We start from the raw sequence: 21,611 nt of genomic DNA, 5'->3' as shown, positions 1-21,611 counted from the left end.
CCCCAAGGGCCAGGTGTTGCACAAACGTTTGAGTTGTGATGGTAAGAAGTGAGCAAGAAGCAGCACAACTCTGGCATCTTGCACAGAGGAAAGGAAAAGCTGTCCTGAAAAGATAGCTGCAGTGATCAATAGCTGGAAGTTAAGTTCATAGCCGGGTCCACAGATATCCCTCAGTGCTGCCAGGAGACAGATTTTTTGTTTGCTTTGACTTACAGGCCATGCTCTTAGCTCCAAAATGACCCTCAGTCAGGTGGAACAGTGCTTTTAGATCTTAAAACCTCCAGAAATATTACATACTCTAACACAGCCTTGGACTTAACCCACTAGGAGAAAAAAGGATCTGTCTCGTCTCACATCCAGAGATGCATAGAGCATCCTCACTTCCTCTCCCCTCACCTGCTGAGTTCAGATCTTTAAGCTTCATTCAAGGCAGGTAATGTTCCTGTTCTCCAGGTGGGAAGGGGAACTGTTGGGATCAGTTGCAATCTATCCTAGAGCTAGGCAAATGGATTTGTTTCCATAGCAATAGAAGAAATTATTGTAACCTGTGGCAGTAGCTGATGATTGATTCCCAAATAAGATATGCCAACAAAAACTACGTTTTTTTTTCCTTTATTATTTAAGTACTATCTGTGGTGGAATTTCCAATAGCTTACAAGCATATTTTTGAAAAACTGCATTCCCTAGTGCATTTTGATAAGGAAGATTTTGGAATTGCTCTATGTTGGCTTGTCACTACCTTTCAAGAGTATAATGGCAGGCAAATGTGAAGAAACTTCCTCCAAATCTTGAGTGGAGGTCTTTGAGATTTTCTGCACTGCAGACTTGCAAAAAAAAAAAATGCTTTGAAACCTGCTTTGAGGTCTTGCAGTCCTTGTGTTAAAGCTTAAATGCAGATTTTGCTAGAAAGGGGAAACTGTTCCAATTTCTAAGCAGTCCCTGGAGCAGGGAGAAGCACTTTTTTCCCATGAGTGTTGTGTCAGCTCTCTGGAGTCAGATGCCCATTTGCTAATCCTCTCTGGCCCCATGAATCCCACACTCCTTTCTAAACAGCTGTGTGGTTTGAACAGATGCAGTGGGTTGTGGTCCCACTGCAGCCTTGTGCAGCTGCAGAAGCTGCATCTCCCGTTTCTTGTTCTAACCACCAACCACTGGAGTATTAAAGCATGGAGAAATAATACTAGCTTGCTTTGGGAAATAATATTCCTGATTCTACTTTGCTGATTTGCCTTTTTTATTTTTCAGTTTGGGTTGTTGGACCCCATATATCTCTCTTGTTTCTTCTGCACAGCTTCTGTCTTAGCATCTGTAGACATTAGTTTGTCTGCCAGGTGCCAGTGAGCATTAAAACAAGAAAATGAGCTTTTCTTTCTCATATAGGAAATGTTGAGTTATTCTAACTGCAGGAGCCACGATATAACCTTTGTTGATTTGTCTTTCAGTGTTCTCATTGCTGAGTACATGGGTAAGGTCTGCATCACTAAGGTTTACAGAGCTCGCCGTCACACCTCCAGCAGGAGCTGACTGCAGGTGGTTAAGAATGTGAGCAAGAAATAGAGTACTTGAACTGCTGTGTTCTTGCTGCGTTTTTTCAGCTTCTAGTGATGTTATTTAGTCTGTATTGCCTTGAGCCCTGGCTGAAAGGTAAAAAATAGCCACTGAGCTTATCAGCCTTTGTGAATGAAAGAGACAAAGCTATATTAAAGGATGCAGAAAATGGTCTCCTCCAGCTCTCGCAGAAGGACCTTTTCACCACTCTGTGCCTGTCACAGAAGCTTTGCTGCAAGATTGACTCTGGTCTCCTTTGTTAGGGCATTTGTGAAGAATCCTCACGGTGGGGCAGTCAGGCTCTAACTCCAAACCTTTCTGTCCATTAAGCAGTACAAAGCCTCCTGATGGCTGCAGCAGCTCAGCACTGGGATGGCTGAGCTGCTGCAGCCATTACATGAATCATAGGTGGAGAAAGCAGGCTGGCAGAAAACACTGCCAGTCCCCCAAAGCCAAGCCAGGTGAGCACCACCGACGTGTTCCAACATCTGTTTGTCAAGCCAGAAATATCAGTGGAGTTATGTCAGCATTTGCTGTGATCCTTCCCAAGGTGATGTGAGCCAGGAAGAGGGAACGCAGTGCCAGAGGAGAAGGCTTGGCCAACATGTAGTTTCTGGCACATGTATTTATATGCATGCTGAGTGCCACTCTTTGTGGCTTCCCTTCGTTTTTGGGTGTATTTGTTAAGGTAGGGGATTTGTGTGAGTAAGAAGTGAAGCTGCTGTTCAAGCAATAAACTGAGATGATGTTTCTTGCACAGCTATGTTGCGTGTCCAGGAGCAGGGCTCAGCATCCCCACGAGCTCCATCCCTCACTCCGCGTCTTCCTGAGAATCTTCCCTATGTGTTCCTAAAGCTCTGCTTATTCTTCTAAAAGATCTGTACAGGGTGGCTAATTCCCTCTGAGTTATGCTGCTAGACAGGTACCAGCTTCCAAATACCTCATTCTATTACAACATGTAGCACATGCCTACTTCTACCACTTACTTGCCCTGGATTAGGACTGTCTCAGGCTCTTGGTCTGTTCTTTTCCACTGTTTCTCATCCTTCACTTCCTTCAACTTTATCTTGTCCTGAAATAAGAAATAATTTAGTAAGTAGAAGAGGGCACCAAATGCATAGGAGCGCCTCTGAATTGCAGTTAGCAAGGTAGCTGTGGTTGAAATGCATCTTTCTCAGATTTGATAGGTAGTGAAGCCATGTAGCTTCTCCAGTGCAGGACCAGGAAGCTGTGACTTTTTTAGCCTAGGGTTGCAAGGTAACACGTCCTTTGACTGTGCTCCTACAGTCTGCAGTCAGGCCTCTTGCCTTTGGTGGAAAGATACCTGAGTATTTAGAGGCTCTTCACGAAAACAACATTGTTGTCCTAGATAATATTTTTTCTCTAAATAGCAGGGACAATTAAATTTTGCGTGGGAAGGGGGATCTGGGAAGGATAAGAAAAGGGGTGGGCGATCAGCTCATGGTGGAAGCTGAATTAATGTTTGGGAGTGTTTGCAAAAGGGAGAGGGAGCCTAGGGGTAATAGCAGAAGGCTTGTTTTCCACCTGAGAGCAAACTGGAGAAAGGGCGGATATGCAGGGAGCCGAGGGAGATCCTCAGCTGAGACAAGGAGATGGAGGAGGCATTGCCAAGAAGCAACGCTATGAGATCAGCGCTCGGCATTCCTGATGGGCGTGTGGCTTTGCAGTAGTATTGCAGAGACAAGCCCACCAGCAGATAATAACAACCTAATTTTAGATTCACAAGCTCCCAAATAGGGTTGGGCATTTCTCTTAATGAATAGTATAGTCACTTAAGAATCCAGGTTCAGCAAGGAACAAATGGGGGAAAGGAGAAACTTTAAAAGGTAAAGAAAGGAGACATTTCTGACTTTATTGTGTTTATTTATTTGATTATTTGAAAGCAGTCAGGTGCTGAACTAACTGGGTTCTGCTCAAACCCTGTGGATCCATTCAGGGTCTGTGGCTTTTTTTTTGTTTGTTTTTGTTTTGTTTTTGCTTTCTTTCATTTACTTGTTTGTTTGCAAATGTTAAAAAGCATCTCCAAGGTTATACATCCAGGAGTTTCTCCTTGCTGCTTTGCTGTGAGCACTTCAAGAAGGGACTCAATTGCCAATGAAAGCAGGAGCTAACTTTCTCTTTTGAGACAGAGAGTGAGACATTCTCCCTGCTATATTTTATGGGGAATAATGAAACGTCTGCCAACTGAAAGAACCTTTTTATTGTACTCCTGCTTGGTGAAAATGCCATGATTCACCCAAACATCCTCAGCTTCTCTTACTTAAACAGATTCCAGAAGAGCTGTTCCACCTTAATCTTTCTAGATACCTTTGCTAAGGTTTCCTCCTCTCCTTTCCTCCCAGACCAGGAAGAATGCATTTATCATTAGCAATCATTCCATTTACTGGTATGAAGTACACATCCACTGGATTTCTTTCTCCATCCTTGATGCTGAAGGTGCATGGCATGGGGAGAAATTGCAACTCTGATATATATGTGTCATGGTCTTTCCATACTCTAGGCTCTGTGGCTGTGACACTGCTGTGATGCTCCCTCTTCTGCATGACTCCAAAACTGTTTATATGAGAACTACTGACTTGCTCTTCCCCCTTTTCATTTCTTCCAGAGGCCTGTTGTGTTCAAACAGTAACTAGAGGGGGAAGACACTTCTGAGAACCATGATGTCCCTGGGTGTCAGCAAAGGTAATTCCTTTCCAGTCTCAAGCTGTTGGGAATCTGTACTCTGCTGTATTAATAATACACTCCTAATAATATCTTATCAAAGAAGCATGAAAAATACTCACAGAAGCTGTTTTAACTGGGGAACATGCCAGGCCACAGAAATCTGCAGCAGATGTTGAGATTTACTTTGTGATTGACAGGTAGTTACTGGACTTTTAGATATCAGTAGAGAGGATGACACTTCCAAATCCACAGATAATCTGAAACAGTATAGAAGAGTGGAAGGACCTTGTTTATTTCCACGGTACAGGGGATTTTGAAATTTCAGTACTAAGAAAAGCAGTCCTTCCTTTTCCAGATACTCAGCATGAAGAGTGTTACTGCTGGTCCCCACACTGTCTGGGTATGGCTCTGTATGTCTGTGTCTTTGTTCCTGCTAATTCCACATGAGAAATTCCACATTGGTATAACTGTTTTCCTTAATAGAATTCTGACATGAATGCTTCTCCAAAAAAAATCCACCACCACATCTCTATGACATAACAGTTTTGAAGCACATGATCATGTACCAATGATTAAACAATTTACTGCATGTCAATTGACCAGTGATAACCATTTCTGTGCAGCCTTTTTGCCTACCGTGAGCACAAGATCTTGAGACCTACCTGAACCTTCTTTCCTGGTAGCTAAATTAAATTATTTCATGTTTGCCAAAGGCTAAGAGTATAGACAAGCAGTGTCCTTGTCTTGGCTGATATGAATTTAGTTGTAAAGCTGCAACAACTTGCTAGTGTCTCTAAATACCTGAGATGCATTGGTCCAAGCTCTATGAGGAGAGCAGGCCTGATAGTTTTCAACACTTAGCTGTCATTTCCAAAATGGCAAAGGATGATAACCAGAAATACACAGAAAAGGAATTTTCTTATCTGGTCTTTTCCTGTAATTTCCCTATGGAAAAACTGCTTTTCCTCAGAAGAAAGTGCTGGATGGGGAATTTCCCGGTTAAAATGTATTCCTTGTTGTTGTCATTACTGTTGTGTTTGTTTGTTGTTGTTGTTATTTTGGTTTTGTTTTGTTTTTTAATTTAATAAGATACGTCCCTGCTATTCTCTGACAGGACACCAGAGAAAGCTGAATTTGTGTTTTACGGCTTGTTCCCCAGCCATTGGCTCAGTTTCATGCTCCAGACTTATCATTCTCTCCCACAAAGCAAAAAAAAGCTCTTTGCTAGAGCTGATCTGATGGGAAATGCCAGAGGAAATGCACTGCCTTCTTAGTATGTGATTAGACCACCCACTGAATGTCTTTGGTTTCCCTGGAAGAAAATAACTCATTAATGTTAAACAGTCCCCAGAAAGAAGGAGAAAAAAGCTGTATGAGTCTCTGTAGAAGAGGTGACACATAGTGGAGCCGGGGTAAATTGATCTGAATTTTGGATGACAGCTTGTTTTCATCTTTCATGGGAAGTAGTAAAAGACTCGTAAAGTGTTTGCATCTCTGATAGGGGACCCATGCTCTCTGCTAAGGTTTGCCAGCAGCTCACCTGCTGACACTGAAGTTTTGCTCCTTCTCAACGGCCCTTCTCCTCTCTCCTTCCTTTGCCTCTCCTAGATCGTGTGATTACACCTACAGATGAAGACCGCAGGAGGATCATTAAGCAGATGAAGGTTCGCACCACCCTGAAGGGAGATAAGAGCTGGATTCACCACCAGAATTCAGACTCCGAGGATGAAAAGAAGAGCAGCCCGCTGTAAGTGCTTCACTAAGGAATGCTCTCCTTCTCCCTTTCCTTCATCAGCATCCCTTGAGAGCTCTAGCTTGTAGGAGAAATGCACGTTGAGCTAGCTTGTTGTGGGGTTCCTGTGATACCAGGAAATGGCACTGCCCAAGGAAGCAGTACTCCTGTTGCATTTTGGCACAGACTGGAGGAGAAGCACTGAGAAATGGGATTTGCTGGGAGCTGTGAATCCAACAGCACATGCATATTTGAAGTCTGAGGAGAACTCAAAGTTTCTAAGGCCAGATTTTGTTTCACCATCTCCAAAGTGACAAGCAAAAAGGCAGACCTTGACTGGAGGTTTTAAAGGGATGTAAAAGTCAGGTCTGCATCTCCCCCTGCAGCTCATGGGACGTGCAGCCATCCCTGCACCAGGGATGGCAACAATCTGCACCAGGATCTCTTCAGTTAGAAGTAAAATCAAGCTCCATACAGCTTTCTCTTGGCAGCTCTCTCAGAAAGAACCATTGTCACATTTGACAAGGTAGTTCAGCAAGAACAGGAGTTAACTATGTGGTTGTTTCTTCTGTACTCAGGTCTGGGCGAACTGGTGGGGGATCCACAACCTCAGCACCTATTGCTCTCCAGAGTGAGAGGTAATTTGGGGGACCCATCCCATTGCTTCCTTTTTATCTCATTGCAGCAGTGCGTGTTTTCACCTGTTCTTCTTACTCTAACCCACTCACTTCTATGATTGTATTGAAAAAATAAAGTTCTTGAGAAGAGCCTACATTGTTCAGTATGATGTCTCACCAACCATCACCTTGTACAGAGCATAGCTTAGGTCCTGCAAAGTCTAGATGGAGAGATGTGAGACTGGATGGATTAGTATCTTCACTGCAGAGGAACAAATGCTTTCAAGGCCATGATCCCAAAGCTTAGTGGTGCACATCTACTCCTGTACTGGAGCAACATCCGTATGCTCTAAGCCTGAAGGTTCCTCAGAGCAAGAGAAGCTCTGTACTGGAAGTGAATTTGCTTCAGGTCCAGATCATGAGGATTTTTAAGGAACACAGGAGCTTCTAGCACTGCCCTTTTGCTGTGCCAGAAGCTTTCAATTAAAGTTCAGTGTATAGAGAGCCACTAGGCAATGGGGCTGAGATGGGCTACAGTCTGCTGGTGCCCGCTCTGTGGACACTGCAGAATAAACAGGAGCTTGGGGCTATGTTTAGCATTCATCATCCTTTAGCTTGCCCATCCAGAGAGCTCCAGAGTTAAGCTAAGCCTGCAGTGAGTTTGCATTTCTGTGTCTGAAGGCAGTGGGATAAATTTGAGCTTGGCAGTCACCTTAAGCATGTGGTGATGTGCAGTGTAAACTTGCCTTCCTGCTAAGCTCTGACCTTATGGCTGAACCTGCTTGGAGCGGGTTAGACCAGAGTCCCGCTGAGCTACCTTACAACTGTATTATCCTGAGGGCGTGTGGATAGGCAGGAAAAGAAGGGAGGTTGCATTTGGGCAGGAATGGAAGGAGCCTGTCTATGCCCTATTTGATAAAACTAGGTCCTTGAGGCTCATCTTGGTCCCCACCTTGATCTCAGGTAGACTTTTTCAAGTCAGCTTGAATCAAGTTTTAGAGACACTTCTTTCTGTCCTGATGCAAGGGGCCAAATCGCTGCCTGTTGGTAGCCCTTTAGCTCCCCTGGAAGTATGCTCCACTCAGCTTCTGAGGACAGACAGACAGAGAAGTTAGTGTGAAGCTGATGTTTTTCCTGTGATAAAGCAGCTAGAATCTGTACTTTGTTTTTCTCCATCTGTGACATCAATTTGAGGACTTCATTTTGATCCAGAAAACTGTCAGCATGAATGACTTTAATTGGCTAATTCTAAAATGTTATCCTTTAGCTCTCTTTCTTAGATCTTGTTCTGAAGGTTATTCATTTTTTTAAAGAATCCTTCCAGGGTTAGTTTGGTACAGTAGCTAAGTTATCACCCAGGTCCATTTGGCTAGATTTTGGCTTGACAGCAATGAGGGCATTTCTCTTTTATACTGGTGCTGCTTTTCCAGATGTTTTTTAATTCAGTGATATCTGTTCTTTGCACAGATCTCCTGCCTCCAAGCCTCAATCTGGCTACCTCATCAGGTTGGTATACAGAGTGGCAAGAAGCACTTGGGGTGGAGGGAAAGGAGAACTATATCAGGAGCAGCAAACATGAAAAATACTATGATCTCTTGGTCTCTTCTGCCAGTTAGGAACACTGTCATGCTCACAGATGAGCATCCTGTAATAAAGAGATAGTCCTGGATGTTTTGTTAACAGGTAATTTGATGGTGATGTTATCAGAAAATCAGATCTCTTCTGTATGATATAATGATCAGACATGGGAAGATGATCATGCTGCAAAAATTTTTCATAATCTTTATCAGGATCAGAACATTGCTACTGATGGGACTTGTGCTCTTCAGCTTCCTCTGACGTGTAGCTCGTTGTATGCAGAGACCCTTATGCCCCACTTATCCTAAAAAAGTTGGCGAGTCCTGTGATGCACACACGTTCAAGTTGTGTGAAAGTTGATTTTACTGTGTTGTGTAAGGCCATAGAGTAGAAGATGGAACTTTTCTCAAGATGACTCTCCCAGGAAAGCATCTTACAATTTTGGTATCCTGAGCCAACAGAACGTGTAGATGCTATTAGGCCTAAGAATGGCTGCATGTCTCCTAGCTGTTAGCTCCAAACTGTTCTCTGAAAAACAATTTTAGTATGTCTCTTTTCTCACCAGGGGAGTGTTCACAAAAACCATTGATAAGACTCCTTCCGTGCCAAATTCTCCATCTTCTAAGGCGGCACAGAAAAAGTATGTATATCTTCCAATTCTTAATGAAATTGAATTTCTAAATACTGTATATGTTTTGAGTGATCCTTTTACTTTGGCTGATGCTTGTGGGCTTCTGGTGAGCTTCTTTAAATCACTATATAATGCTGAAAGACAGAGCTTTTGATTTAGCAGCTCTAGTCAGAACATGGAAAAAAGACATCAAACTCTGTATTTTCCTCACCAAAGCATAGAAAAGCAATTGACTGTGAAACTATTCATGGATTTGGGTTTAATTTGGCAAATAGGTTTGGGTGGGGTGTAAATTACAAGGAAGCCTTTCAAGGCTGTGACATTCATTTTGATGTTTTTAAGGTGGTTTTTTTTTTGATCCTGTTTCTTGAGAGGCACTTATGTTTAAATGTAGAAAGATCTAAGCATGGCTCTGATCTGGACAGGTGTTTGTTGCATGTCAGATGAAACTTTTTGAATTCCCCTTTTCCCCCCTGTTTTGTTTCAGCTGTGGAGAAGAATGATGCTGCAAAGTGTCTTTCCTCCTTCTGCCTTGCTATCCTGGGATAGAGTAGTATTATCTCACAGAAGAGTGTACCCAAACTAGCTTTGACAACTCACTGGCCCTGGAAAATCAAAATAGACTTCAAATCCTAATCGAAGACCATGGAAAGAATTCTGCCCCTAAATTCAGAGGGTGGATACTTAGGATCACTCTGTTTTTCTTCGTCTTGTGGAGCATGGGGAGAGGGTGAAAGAGGATGAGAGCTCAGGAGAGTCATGTTAACCATTGTGATTTGTGCCCTCTGCAGCACTGCCATGAAGGGACCCAGTTCATGCCATTCTTCTGGCTACAGGATGACCACTGAGGATTACAAGAAATTGTGAGTATGCAAAGAAGAGCAGTGCCTTCTGCCCATGTGCAGGCTCAGCAGCACCTGAGCCTCAGCAAGAAAGCCACCCACACATAGGTGCTCAGTCAGGCATGGCTTCATCATCGAGTGCTGTGTAGAGAGCTATCACTGGAAACTTAAGCATTTTCCAGTGTTACCTCCAGGCCTGTGTGGGCTGTAAGGTGTTCCTTGACCTGGTAATGCCCTCTGCATGGAGCAAATTTTACCACTTCATAGTAATTAAGGCAGAAACTGGAGGATGCAACCTGAGGACTAGGTTTACAGTATTGCTGGCTTTTATGAAACTAGAGGAAAGGAGGAAGTCTCATGGCTGAACAGCACTCATGACATTTCATTCATAACATTTAACATCAGGGACTGTGGCTGTACCCTGAAATGCAGCTGAGCATTTATCAACCTGTAGTTTTAAAACCCTCTAGTGTTAAAACCCCTCCACTAATAAAACAAAATCCTATGAGCACACGTGTACCCTAACCCAGCTGAAAAATACAAGTGTCCTCCCTCTCCTATGCAACATTTCCAGGGCCTGAACCTGTTTCCACATACCCTGCCCTTAGATTTACCTTGAGCATTGTTGTTTTGTTTTGTTTTGTTTTTTTCTTGTGCTGCAACATTCTACACAGGCAGTTTCCTTACTTTGGCTCTCCTCTTCCTTTCCTATTTCAGAGCTCCCTACAATGTCAAACAAAAATCAGTGGACTTGGATGAGAAGGATGTGCCTTTTAGTCCAGATGAACATAAAAAGAGGTATGCCTTCCAGGTAACCACCTCTTTCTTGCAAGGGGCAGTGACAAGTGAACTTCAGATTAACTGTTCTTTAATGGAAGGGTCAGTTCAATGATGATTATAGCTAAGCCATTAGGGCTGATTGCAATAAAATAGTAAGCAGATATTTCTACAGAGAGCACATCAATGCCCACAGGCAACTGCACTCCCAACAAAATATAATTAAAAGCCTGACGTGATTCAACCTGACAGCATACCCCAATTAATTTGGTAGCTGGAAATGGGTTGTGGAATCCATCAGCTCCATGGCGCCTATGTGAAACGATAGGGATGCACAAATAGCCTGGAAGTAAAGGGAGGAGTCCTCCTCCTGCTGCCTACACGTGTGTCTTTGAGACCAGGCCACCTGGGACTTGCATCTAAGTCCAGATCTAAATGAGTGTCTTGTTCTCACACCGGGAGTAGGGGGTGTTTTGTTCCTGTTGCAGATCTGCATTTGTTTATTTTGTTTCTAAAGATGCTTTTTCTCAGATAAAGACTTTTACAGTGAAACTTGGTAATGTGACCAGTGGTGATAAACCAATTAAAATCCTTCCATTTTGGACTTTCCCCTTTGATACATTTGGTGGTACTGGTGTTTGCATTAACGTGTGCGGTCTACGTAGCCTACCAGCCACAAAGCTGGTATCCCATTTTTGTCCCTCAGTATGCAACATCAAAACAGACCAGGTCTTGAGAAGGAGAAGGAATTTTTTTTTGCCTAGTGTGTTACATTCATGAGAAAGTGCTATGGCCCAATGTGAAGAGAAATATTGATGCTAGAGAAAAAGTTTAGATACTGTTTCTTCTCTTCACCCTGGCTGGGTTTCAGGAGATTTTCAGAGCCATGGAAATGGTGTGTGTGTCAGCTTTAGGACGAGTCTCCACTGGGCTGTTCATCTATTGGCTCTTAAGGCTGCACCCAGCAGCCCGTAAAAGCACGAGCAGAATGTGACATTTTCCTTCACTTCCAGGACAGAGGCAGCCAACAGTGTCCTGAGGCGCACTGCCAGCAGGGAACGTGCTTATGTCCTCTCAGCAGCCAAGAAAAGCAGTGGGTGAGTTTTCCTCATGGAAATATGGGGCAAGAGGCAGGGAAGAGGCTACTGGCAATGGTCTGATAAGGGTGGCAGTCTGATCTAAAGACTCACTGAAGATGTTGGGTATCTCCCAAGTGAGCGGAGAAAACTTTGTTGCTCTCTTTCTAGAAGTTGCAATGTTATTTGAAAGTTTCTGCAAAACTGGGGAAGTCTTCTAGGAATCTTGAGAAGACTGCCCTACTGATAGGAATAAAATTTCAGCAGGAGAAAAAAACTGTGATAGTCTCTAATTGTCTGGGACCCACATTTAAGACCCAGATTGTCAATCACTTTCTAATACTGGTCTCTCTAGTTTCACTGCAGGAAGTACTTGCATGGTAGGGGGAGATTAGAGCAAATACAACCCATCAGTAGAAACTGCATCCAAATTGGATCACCTATTTGGTACAGTTTGCCTAACTAATGTGTGGGTATGTAGCAATAGCATGAGTATGTCTGGGAGCTGCTCTTCAAGGCTGTGTTATCCTTCTCTTTCCTGGGAGGAAATAAACAGATTTCCAAGGCCTCTGATCTCTGAGGAACTGTGCTAGTGACTTTTTTTTGCAGCTTGCTTTCACTGTAAATCCTCTTCTTCCTGACCTAACTCAGTGTGATGGAACGAGGCACCAGGAGGTTGGTGGTGTGGGAGGAAGCAGGGAAGGGGATGTGCCAGAAGCATTTAACTGTGCTGAGAACAGGAGGAGTGCCTGGATAGGACTTATAAGGACACTGAGGGAGTTTGAACTGCCTGCTATTTTTTCTGGTGCATCAAATATTGTGTGGTGTGGAGAGAGGCAGGCTTACATGGAGGAAGAAAAGCAGAATCAGGAAGGTGTAAAATCATGAAGACACTTTGGGAAAACTTATACACTTTTTCTGTTACAAATTGTTGCTCTTCCTATTTTTATTTACTCTGTTCTGTAATTTGTATATCCACTCACTGTCAGCTCCGCCCAGTTGGTGCTTAATGCTTTGCACCATATGGATCAGTGAGCACTTGGGAATTGCTCCTGCCTAAGGTGTGTCTTTTCCTCCAAATGTCTAACTGTTGCCTTTATGCTTCCCTTACAGAAGCCCAACACAAGAGTTCCCACCCTTGTTTGCCAAGAGGTAGGTCACTGACCCTACTGCTGGGGCTGGGTGTCTGTGCTATGCCAGGGTTGCTGTTAAATGCTGGGATGGGAGATGCAATATGTTTTAAAGCAGAGGAGGGACAGTTACTGTAAAAAAGGATGCTTAGGAATGAATCACACTGGATTTTGAGAGTTCACATTGTTATGAACGATGAGAATATGTGATAATACTTTGGTTTGTGGGCAACCTGAAATGAGGAGGGATTCTATTGATTCATTCACTGCCTTTCTTCTTCCAATCAGCAGTGCCAATATTCTTCAGGTGTTCAATTTCTGAAGCACTTGGTACCATAAGGAAATGACATCTAGGCCTTTTTCTGGAACTTAAACATTCGTCTGATGATATTTGTAAGGTGACTGACAGAAAAAATGCCACTGATTTTGGCTTCAGGTCTTACTTCATTCAGCCATTTCAGATGCTCACCAATAAAAGCACAGAGCACAAAGGACAGGAAAAATATACCTCTGAGGGAAACAGAGAAAACATAACTTAAGGGAAAGCTGAAGTAAACTGCCTGGATTAGCTAGCAGTGGAGAATGGGAAATTCTGATATAGTTAATATTTTTCACTTTCATCTCCCTTCTCTGTCTGGAAGAATTGAGGTAGAAGAAGAAGGACAGCAGAGGAGGAATCCAACTGTGTCTGATTCATGCAAGTTTACGGTAGATGACAACAGGTATTGACCTCATTCTGGAGAAGTGTGGTGATTGTCTTTGATTTTGAGTACAATGACTTTCCATCTTTCCATTTGAAGTCCATTCATGACTTCTCATGAAACCCTTGTTGCCTCTTTTTTGCAGAAAGAGAACAATTGAAAAGAAAAAACGAGTAGCATAAGCTATAGTGTGTTGCATGATATAAACTTGCCACTGAGCCCCTCTCCTGATCACATACCACAGCAGTCAGCCTTGTCTTCATGAGGTGCTCATATGCCACAGGAACAAGCCTGACAGCAGTTCTGGAGAGACAACACACAGAAGAGTCAGGACAGGTTTAGATGAGCTCACCTACCCATCAACAAGCCATCAGATAGTAATGATTTTCTTGTACTAGCAGACTTGGCAGTGTGAACTGACCCTATCACCTAGACATGAAGTACTCAATATCTCATTATTTCCAGTCCCCTGAGCCAGCTCTCTGCTTTTGTTAGACTTTAGATTTAATTATTCTACCTTGATAGCAACAGATAGGTGTGACTTGGGAGGTTTGAGAAGTTCATTATCTTTAAATTGATCTTTGCTTTCATAGTTTTTACTTTTGTTAGCCTCATTTCAAGCTTCCAGCCCCTACCACAGGCTACTGTGGAGTTATGGCAGACAGACTGAGGCATTCCTGCAGTGGTATGAAAAACCTGGGAATAAGCTGTCTTTGATGTAAAGAAACAGCAGTGATATTCTCTCCTCATCCACACTGGTCAGAAGCCACTGATGTGTGGGGCTGAGACCCGTATGGAGGTGGAAATGTTTGTCCTAAGAAGGAAAATATTCTTCTGTTTTCAAGCAGATTCATTTAATTTGGGATTAAACTCTCTATTCTTGCTATAAAGGGTGGCTTGAAGCCAAACAGTGGCATTATTAGCTTCTCTGCCGCTCTGGTCCTTAGTGTGCCCAGCAGGGAGTCCAATAGATGAGGCCTTTCAGCCTGTAGTGCTTTGTTTTCAGGGTGAAGGAGCTGCCCCATGAATTTTGGTGGTAATTTTGTACCACTGTGGTTTGAGACAGGGATGAAATGCACTTACCCAACCTTCCTCACATTCATGCACATAGAGTTAAAACAATTTTGTAAACACACTGAGCTTTAATCTATACATTTGGGAAAACTGTTTTTTGGTTCAAGCTCATATGCTAGGGACAGAAATAGCCCCAACTGTGCTAGACAGGAAAAGTCAGTTCTTAGACTGAGTATTTCAGCAAAATGGCAAATATTAGTCACACCAGTGCAACAGCGCTCAGGGACAGCTGTGTGTGAGTCCCTGCACAACAGGATTTGTTCTCTAACTGCCTGGGAGACAGACACGAGAGCTGTGGGCCAGCAAGCAGGATAGCAACTAAAAGATATTCTGTTTTTAATGCTTTGTTACTTGTGGGGTTTGTTTGTTTTTCTTCTGTCAGTACCAATGGGTTAAAAAAACCCACGGTTGGGCCTTCCTGGAATGCACCAAAGACAACAGCAGTGTCGCCCACCAGGTGAGTGTTACAGCACAGCCAAGATGCCTTGGACATTTTGTGGTGCTGTATCAGCACATATGCAGCTTGGAGTCAGTCTTCTGTTGTCACACCTTTAGGAGGTGAAATGAAGCCAATTTATCAGCCTTGTATATGGAAGACTTTTAAAACAGCTGTGTGAATCTACAAAGGTTTTCTGTCTGAAATCCATGCTGTGTCTTGAAAGAATCTGACATTTTGATATAAGTGCTCAAAACCTGAGGAAAAGAACTACCAAACTCCTTCTTGCTAAATGTGTGGTAGAATAATTTTCAGTTACCTTCAACTTTGTTTGATTGAATTCAGAGCATAGTATTAAAAAAATATATTAAAATGTTTTTCCACGGTACTGCAAGCTGCATTGGTCATTGACCTTGTTGGTTTTGTTGTTGTTGTTGTTGTTTGTTTGTTTGTTTTCCCCCTGTGTATCACTGGCAGACTGTAGATATTCATGGCAGTAGCTGGTGTTTTTAATTTCTAAGTTGCTTCTGATAAGACTACTTCTAAAGTGAATGTACTGAAAGCAGTGATGTTTGTTTTAAATTCTGTTTATTTGCTGAAAGGAACACTTCTGCACAAGATAATTTTGGCCAGCTGCAAGGGGGAGCTGGTTTGTTCAGGAAAGACAGCTGCTTTCCTTGTTTTCTCTTACAGCACTGAAATAGGCAGTAAGAGCCAAACAACCACAACCTTAAGGGAAACTTCAGAGAAAATTTCCACGTATGCTGAAATCAGGTAGGTCTGCTGGCTCAGAATCCTCCTAAAGCTCCACTAACGATAGCAGGAGGCTTGCTGCCCTGGAGAGATCGATCCTGCTTGGTGGTGTTTTCCTAGATGCATGTGATTTGGACACAGTGCATTCGTGAAACAATAAATCCTGTAGCATGGGAACTCTAAGAAAGCAGTGTTATGAAAGCATTAACAATCCGGGAGAAAAGCTTGAAATGAAAGCTTGTGGCCTCCCACAGCTCAAACATCACCTGGTTCTTTCTGATGAGAATGAGTCCAAAATTTACAGACCTTTCTATGTCCTAAACTGATCATGCTTTCATTTCAATCCAGTCCCCACACTGTCCTTATCACCCTCCAACAAGCACTGTGCCATGGAGTTCCTGTGCCTCACATTCTGTTCCCATACCTAAGTGTTTTTGCTGTTTTGCTTGCAGAAATGGTGAAAGCAGACAAACTCTTAACGGGAACTCATTGGAAACTGTGCCACAGCATGGGGATGGGTAAGAAGTTGAGAAAGGCTGATCTACATTGCTAAACATAAGGCATAACCCTGTTTTTTGCTTAGAAATGTTATATGCTTGCTAGTGGTCTCAAACAGATGGGATCTCTCCAGTCATGGTCCTGGGCTGCTCTCCAAGAGCATCATCTGCTGGCTAGGCTGAAACATGTCAATTTTTTTCTGTTCTTCCTCCACCTCCCCCAGTGATTCTCCTCTATGGCTCAGTCCCTAATGAATCTGCTTCACACATTTGTCACTGTTTCAGTTGTCCACCTCTGGGGAGTTCCTTCCACCTGCAAGGCTTGCTTTTAACCTATGTCACTGGTGACTTCTAACACTGGTTCTGGTCCTCTGCACCTTGTAGAAAGTCTGCAGGGATGACTGAACAATGGGAAAGTGCAAAAAGCTCTGTAATATGGAGGAGGATCAAAGAAAACTGGAAGGCATGGATACAAGTGGTGAATGTGTCAAGGGACAGAGCTCTGATGTAATGTAGCTGATTATCATAATGGCAAAATGGCTGAGAAGTCTGAGGGGACCTCTGAAGAGAAAGCAGTGACAGATGAACGCAGCCTAGCTATGGGTGGAAAGTATCTCATGCAGCAGCACACTACGAACTGGCTGCTGCTGGCTGGCCTATGCTGAGATGTACTTTGAGCAGAAGACAGCATCCTACATGGTGTCATTTGTTTGCCCCATTTCCTTTGAGAATGAGATAGTTCCTTTCTGGGGAAGAGCAAAAGAGGTGTTTCTGAGATATAACCCATAATAGCAGGCCTCTTTTTGTTCCCAGTGTTGCCAAACTGAATTTTTGGCTGTGTCAAGACTGTTCTTCTTGAACAACTGTAGAAAGCTTAGGTCTACCAAATGAGTTTGTGCAGCATACAGTTAATTGTAGTTCACTTTCCATCCCTATCAGTGAAGATAAAGATGGAAATCTTCCCAACTTTATATCTTGGTGAAAAAAAAGTCTAATGTGCTTGAGAAAAGGTAAAGTCTGGTAGAGATTGTCTTGATAGTTCAGCTGAGGCCCATAAATAAATCCTTGTATGTCATTGCACGGACAGGCTGATTACAATGCACTCATTGTGCTTAGGGTCATTTGGGTCACATAGCTGCTCCTAATTGTGCGTCAGTCTCCCAGAGAAATTAGAGGATTCCTCATTACTTAAGCCACCTAAAACTGGAGGGAAACAATTGGCAGGGAGGGAAACATGCACAGCTTGACAGATCTGGGGAGTGAATGATGGGTGTAGTTGGGCACAACAAAGAGGTGCAGCTGGTGGACCTTGCAGGAAGACCTCTCTGGCCCAGGAGCAGAGAGCATCTGTTGTAGGGCATTTTTGTCTGAGCAAAGGATTTAACAGTTCCTCACTCCAGAGAGCAGCACATCTCTCTAAGTAACCCATGAGCTGCAGTCAGGTCCACAGCACATAAAAGGTTGGTTCTCCCTATCCTGGTGTACTGGGCAAGCCCCATTTTGTGCTTGTCCAAACAAAATGTTAGCAGACTGTCCTATAGTCATACAGTGTAAGTCGCTGGTCATATCTTACTGGCATTTTTCTTTTTCTAGTGACAAACTTCTTAAGGAAAAGTCTGAGCCATTCTCATGGGATAAGCCTAGAGCTACTGCGGTTTCCACAAATGGAAGGTAAAGTTAGTGTGAAATTCCTTTATTGACTTCAGCATTGTGTAGATAATAAACTGCTCCACTTCAGCTGTCTGGAAACTCTGAATGGATATTTACTGATGGAAAAGCACAATTCAATCTGTGCTTTGCAGAACTGCAGTAGTTTCTCTAAAATTTTATTTGAGAAGGGAGTTAAAAATGAGAACATTATCTTTTTACAGACAATCGTTTGATATTCTTCCAGTTTTTAGTTTAACTTCTATTATACGAGGAAAATATAACTTTTCTGGGTCATTTCTGCATTTTCTGGATTTATTCCCAAATGTAAACTAATTCAATTTTTTATTTTTTTACGGTATAGAGAGCTTCACACTTGTAAGACAACTCTAGGCCTCCATCTATTTACTAGTTTTTACAACAAGATTCTCCTTAGAAAAGATAAAGGATAGAAGCTCCCATTTTTCTCTGAAGCATCTGGAAAAAATGTTCAGTAACTAGGAAAATTTGTGACTTGGCTCTAAGGTGTTACAAAAACTAGTTAAAGATCCCATAATTACAGGTGCAGTTGTTGTCTCCAAGTGCAGTCCATTGTCACTGGTCTGCTTGCCTTTTGTATGCATGAGAATCACCTGTTCCCACCTTACTGGGAACCATCTTTGGCTGAATCCTGACCCTTCCTGTTGGCACCAGTATTTCTGGCATCCAAACTGGCTGATGCCCAGTGGAGCTCCTTTGCTGGGGCTCCACAGTGCTGCTGTTCACCACCATATCCTGGACATGGAAGGTCTTCTCCTGCTCTGGGAAACACAGGTTTAATTTGATCCAGAAATCAGTGCAAGTATAAAGGTACTTCTCAGACATCCACTGAAGGTGACTGAAACAACCCGGTTCCTTGCTGTTCTATGGCAGTATAAGACAGTTTATTTTATAACTTTTCTAGAGAACCTGACCTCTACTGGAGGGGGAAAAGTATAAATTAGATTCTCAAATTAAAAAGGTTGCAAATGCAAAGAGCTGTGTTACTGTCCAGCCTGAGAAAACGGAATTGAAGGAGGAAAGCCGCTATCACCATGGCATTCAGAAAAGAAGTTCAGTAAGAGCTGCTCACCCATCTGCTTTATCACTGCCCACAGCCACGAAACAAGAAAACAGAAACACACAATTTAGGATCAGGCACCTGTAGTTCCCTATTTTGTCGGCTCCCTTGAGGCAAGACACAGGACATAAGGGCTGTTCCTTCCCTTCTGCGTGTGAAAATAGAAGTGCCTGTGTTGCAGCTGTGGTCTGCAGGACATCCCACTGATTTTGGAAGAGTCCTGGCTTGATTTTCTAGATGACTCCATACCACTAACATCTGTCATGTTGACAGTTTTCAGAGTTACTAACTGTTCCTTGCACAATTAATTTCTCCTAAGTTTCTGGCCGTTTTACCTGTAGAAATACACTTAGGACTATCTCTGGAAAGTCTTAGGGATTTTATTCTCTCTCCTTTCTTAAATGCATAAGAAAATAATTGCAGATTGTTACCCAGATCAAAACGAGAATGCTTTCTAAAGCTGTTTTCTCTCCTTTTTCAGTTGTTCTGAACACACAGAAGCCAACAATGAATTTTACCTACCAAAGTAAGTCTAAAGAAGATTAGCAGTGTAAAATGCACATATTTTTTTTGGTTTAAGTGGAAATGATCTTTTCCTGATGTAATAGTACCCTAAAAAATGTGTTCTAGGCACTTATATGCACGTTAAAAAGGAAATGGACCTGATCCACCAGCTTATCTGTGATCTTTCAGCTTCTTTCCTTGCACTACTCTGAGATGATTGGATGGTCTCTGCCCTATGATCTGCTGCAAGAAAGTTAGGGAGCTAAGAAGGAAATAGGAAGGAAATTGTTTGAGACTAGCAAATCTCATGCTTGTTTTCACTTTGTTTTCACACTGCATTCTCCAGCCTGCTAAGCTTCAGTCTGTGACCCACGAATTTCCCTTTCTTCCCAGGTCTGACTCTGGTTATAGGGACAGATCTGCAGATGCTGTAGACAAGCTGCATCAACAGTATGAAGCTTCTCCCTACACGGATGATGCAAAGTCTGAACCTGCAAGGTCAGAGCCTGATGCTGGAACTCACAGTGCTGATGCTAGCAGCAGGTATGTTCCAGGGGAAGAATAAATAATGTGTTCACAGTAGAGTTGCAAGTAGAGTCCAAATTGTGCAACAAAGCTAAGTGAGCCACTTTTTCTCATCAGTGTTTTCCTACCAAATCAGCTAAGGAGCAGATATGGCAGCATTATCGCTGCTTTTAACATTGATCTCAAAAACACTTGCTGCTGTTGACACTGAATACACTAATCTCTGCTTTCCTCTCTTATTCTTACAAAGGTTGGAGCACCTTTCCTTTGATAAAAGGTTGAGAGAGCTCGGAATGTTTAGCTTGGAGAAGGATATGGGGAGACCTCATTGTGATCATCCAGTACTTGAAAGGAGCTTACAAGCAGGACTGATTTTTTACATGGGTAGATAGTGATAGGACAAAGGGGAATGGATAGATAAACTGATAGAGGGGAGGTTTAGATTAGATGTTAGGAAGAAATTGAAATTTTTACTCAGAGAGTAGTGGGAACTGGAACAGGCTGCCCAGAGAATTTGTGGTTGCTCCATTTCTGGAGGTGTACCAACGGCAGGTTGGATGGGTTCCTGGGTGATCTGATCTAGTGGTTGGCAGCCCTGGCACAGCAGAGAGATTGGATGATCTTTGTGGTTCCTTCCAATCCAATTCTGGAACTTGACTCCATTTATTGGCTTACAAAAGAAATTGAAGTGAGCAAACGTTGTCTTCCAGCCTCCATGCCCCGTGAGAAGAGGATCACAAGGCTTCCTGAAGGATGGTGTAAAATGCAAAACTTAGAGCTGCTGCTAGTAACACAGATGGATCTTCCCCAAAGACATGTGTTGTGCTTTGTCCCAGGTGCATGATCCTGTGACAGATCAGAAAATTGATGTATCCAGCCAGGCTGTGTGTGAATTGAAGCTGAGTGACTGTATTAGTTACACTTACAGCTTCTATTCTTCTTTATTAGAGATAGTGAAAGTATTCCAACCTGAAGGAAAAGCAGTTCTTGGAGAAAAGTACTCTCTGTTTTCTGGTGTTGTATGAAGTGCAGTGTTATTTCATAGTGTGCCTCTTGAAGCACTTTAACTTTGGCAAGCCATCAAGCTGTTGATTTTTTATTTTTTTTTTATTTGACAGGTCTGTTTTGCAGTCTAATGTCCCTTCTCCTCCCACTGAGGGCACCTCTGCACACCTCCAGGACACAGAATATTCCTTCAAAAGGTTAGAATGGGATAAATTTAGTGAGTGTATGAATAATAGTGAGGATTATGGGAAGAGAAGCATAGAAAGAGGCTTCTTTTTGCAGCTCTTGTCCCAGTAATAATAATAACAAAAATAAAGAGTTTCCATCTTTTTATATTTGAATCAAGTACTCCAGCTTTTTTCTCCTCTTGATGCATCCTTGGAGGGGTTTAGTCACAGCCTTCTCATTTGCTGAGAATGGTGGACTGCTAAGTGATGCTGAAGTGGCAGCAAGGGAGCTGAAAGGCAGCTGAAATAGGGAGAATATGCTGAAATGCAACTAATTATGGTCCCTAGAGAGAGGCCCTGGTGCAGGACAGTGAATGGTACAGCTTGGCAGGAGCATTCCCTTGTGAGTAGATTGTACTCACTAGTGTGATTATTTATATGCCAGTTGTTAAAGAAATAAAGGGCTTTTCTTTGCTTGCCAGATCTGTCCTGAACTATGAGGAGAAAAGTAGCACCCAAGACAGCAGTTTCATGAACCCCACAGTGCCAACGTACAGCAAGCCTGACTGGAACGAAGCGACGTAAGG

At 42.8% G+C, this 21,611-nt stretch overlaps 1 protein-coding gene across 1 annotated transcript in view; it reads left to right on the top strand.

The window, feature by feature from the left end:
• ZNF185 (zinc finger protein 185 with LIM domain) overlaps window positions 1–21,611 on the top strand; it is a 45,948-nt gene that overhangs the window by 9,896 nt on the left and 14,441 nt on the right. The window contains 18 exon segments of the mRNA XM_031554666.1: window positions 4,175–4,251; window positions 5,842–5,980; window positions 6,544–6,603; window positions 8,050–8,088; window positions 8,726–8,800; window positions 9,583–9,654; window positions 10,351–10,431; window positions 11,424–11,507; window positions 12,600–12,638; window positions 13,258–13,338; window positions 14,774–14,848; window positions 15,521–15,601; window positions 16,033–16,098; window positions 17,671–17,748; window positions 19,305–19,349; window positions 19,721–19,870; window positions 20,971–21,054; window positions 21,507–21,605. Of these exon segments, the coding sequence (XP_031410526.1) occupies window positions 4,227–4,251; window positions 5,842–5,980; window positions 6,544–6,603; window positions 8,050–8,088; window positions 8,726–8,800; window positions 9,583–9,654; window positions 10,351–10,431; window positions 11,424–11,507; window positions 12,600–12,638; window positions 13,258–13,338; window positions 14,774–14,848; window positions 15,521–15,601; window positions 16,033–16,098; window positions 17,671–17,748; window positions 19,305–19,349; window positions 19,721–19,870; window positions 20,971–21,054; window positions 21,507–21,605 (1,373 nt within the window). The 5' untranslated portion in view covers window positions 4,175–4,226.

This window comes from Meleagris gallopavo, chromosome 9 (genome assembly GCF_000146605.3).
Source record: "Meleagris gallopavo isolate NT-WF06-2002-E0010 breed Aviagen turkey brand Nicholas breeding stock chromosome 9, Turkey_5.1, whole genome shotgun sequence".
Taxonomy (NCBI): Eukaryota; Metazoa; Chordata; class Aves; order Galliformes; family Phasianidae; genus Meleagris; species Meleagris gallopavo.
Note: the sequence above shows the minus strand (reverse complement) of the source record. Positions and strands in the feature narration are given on the sequence as shown.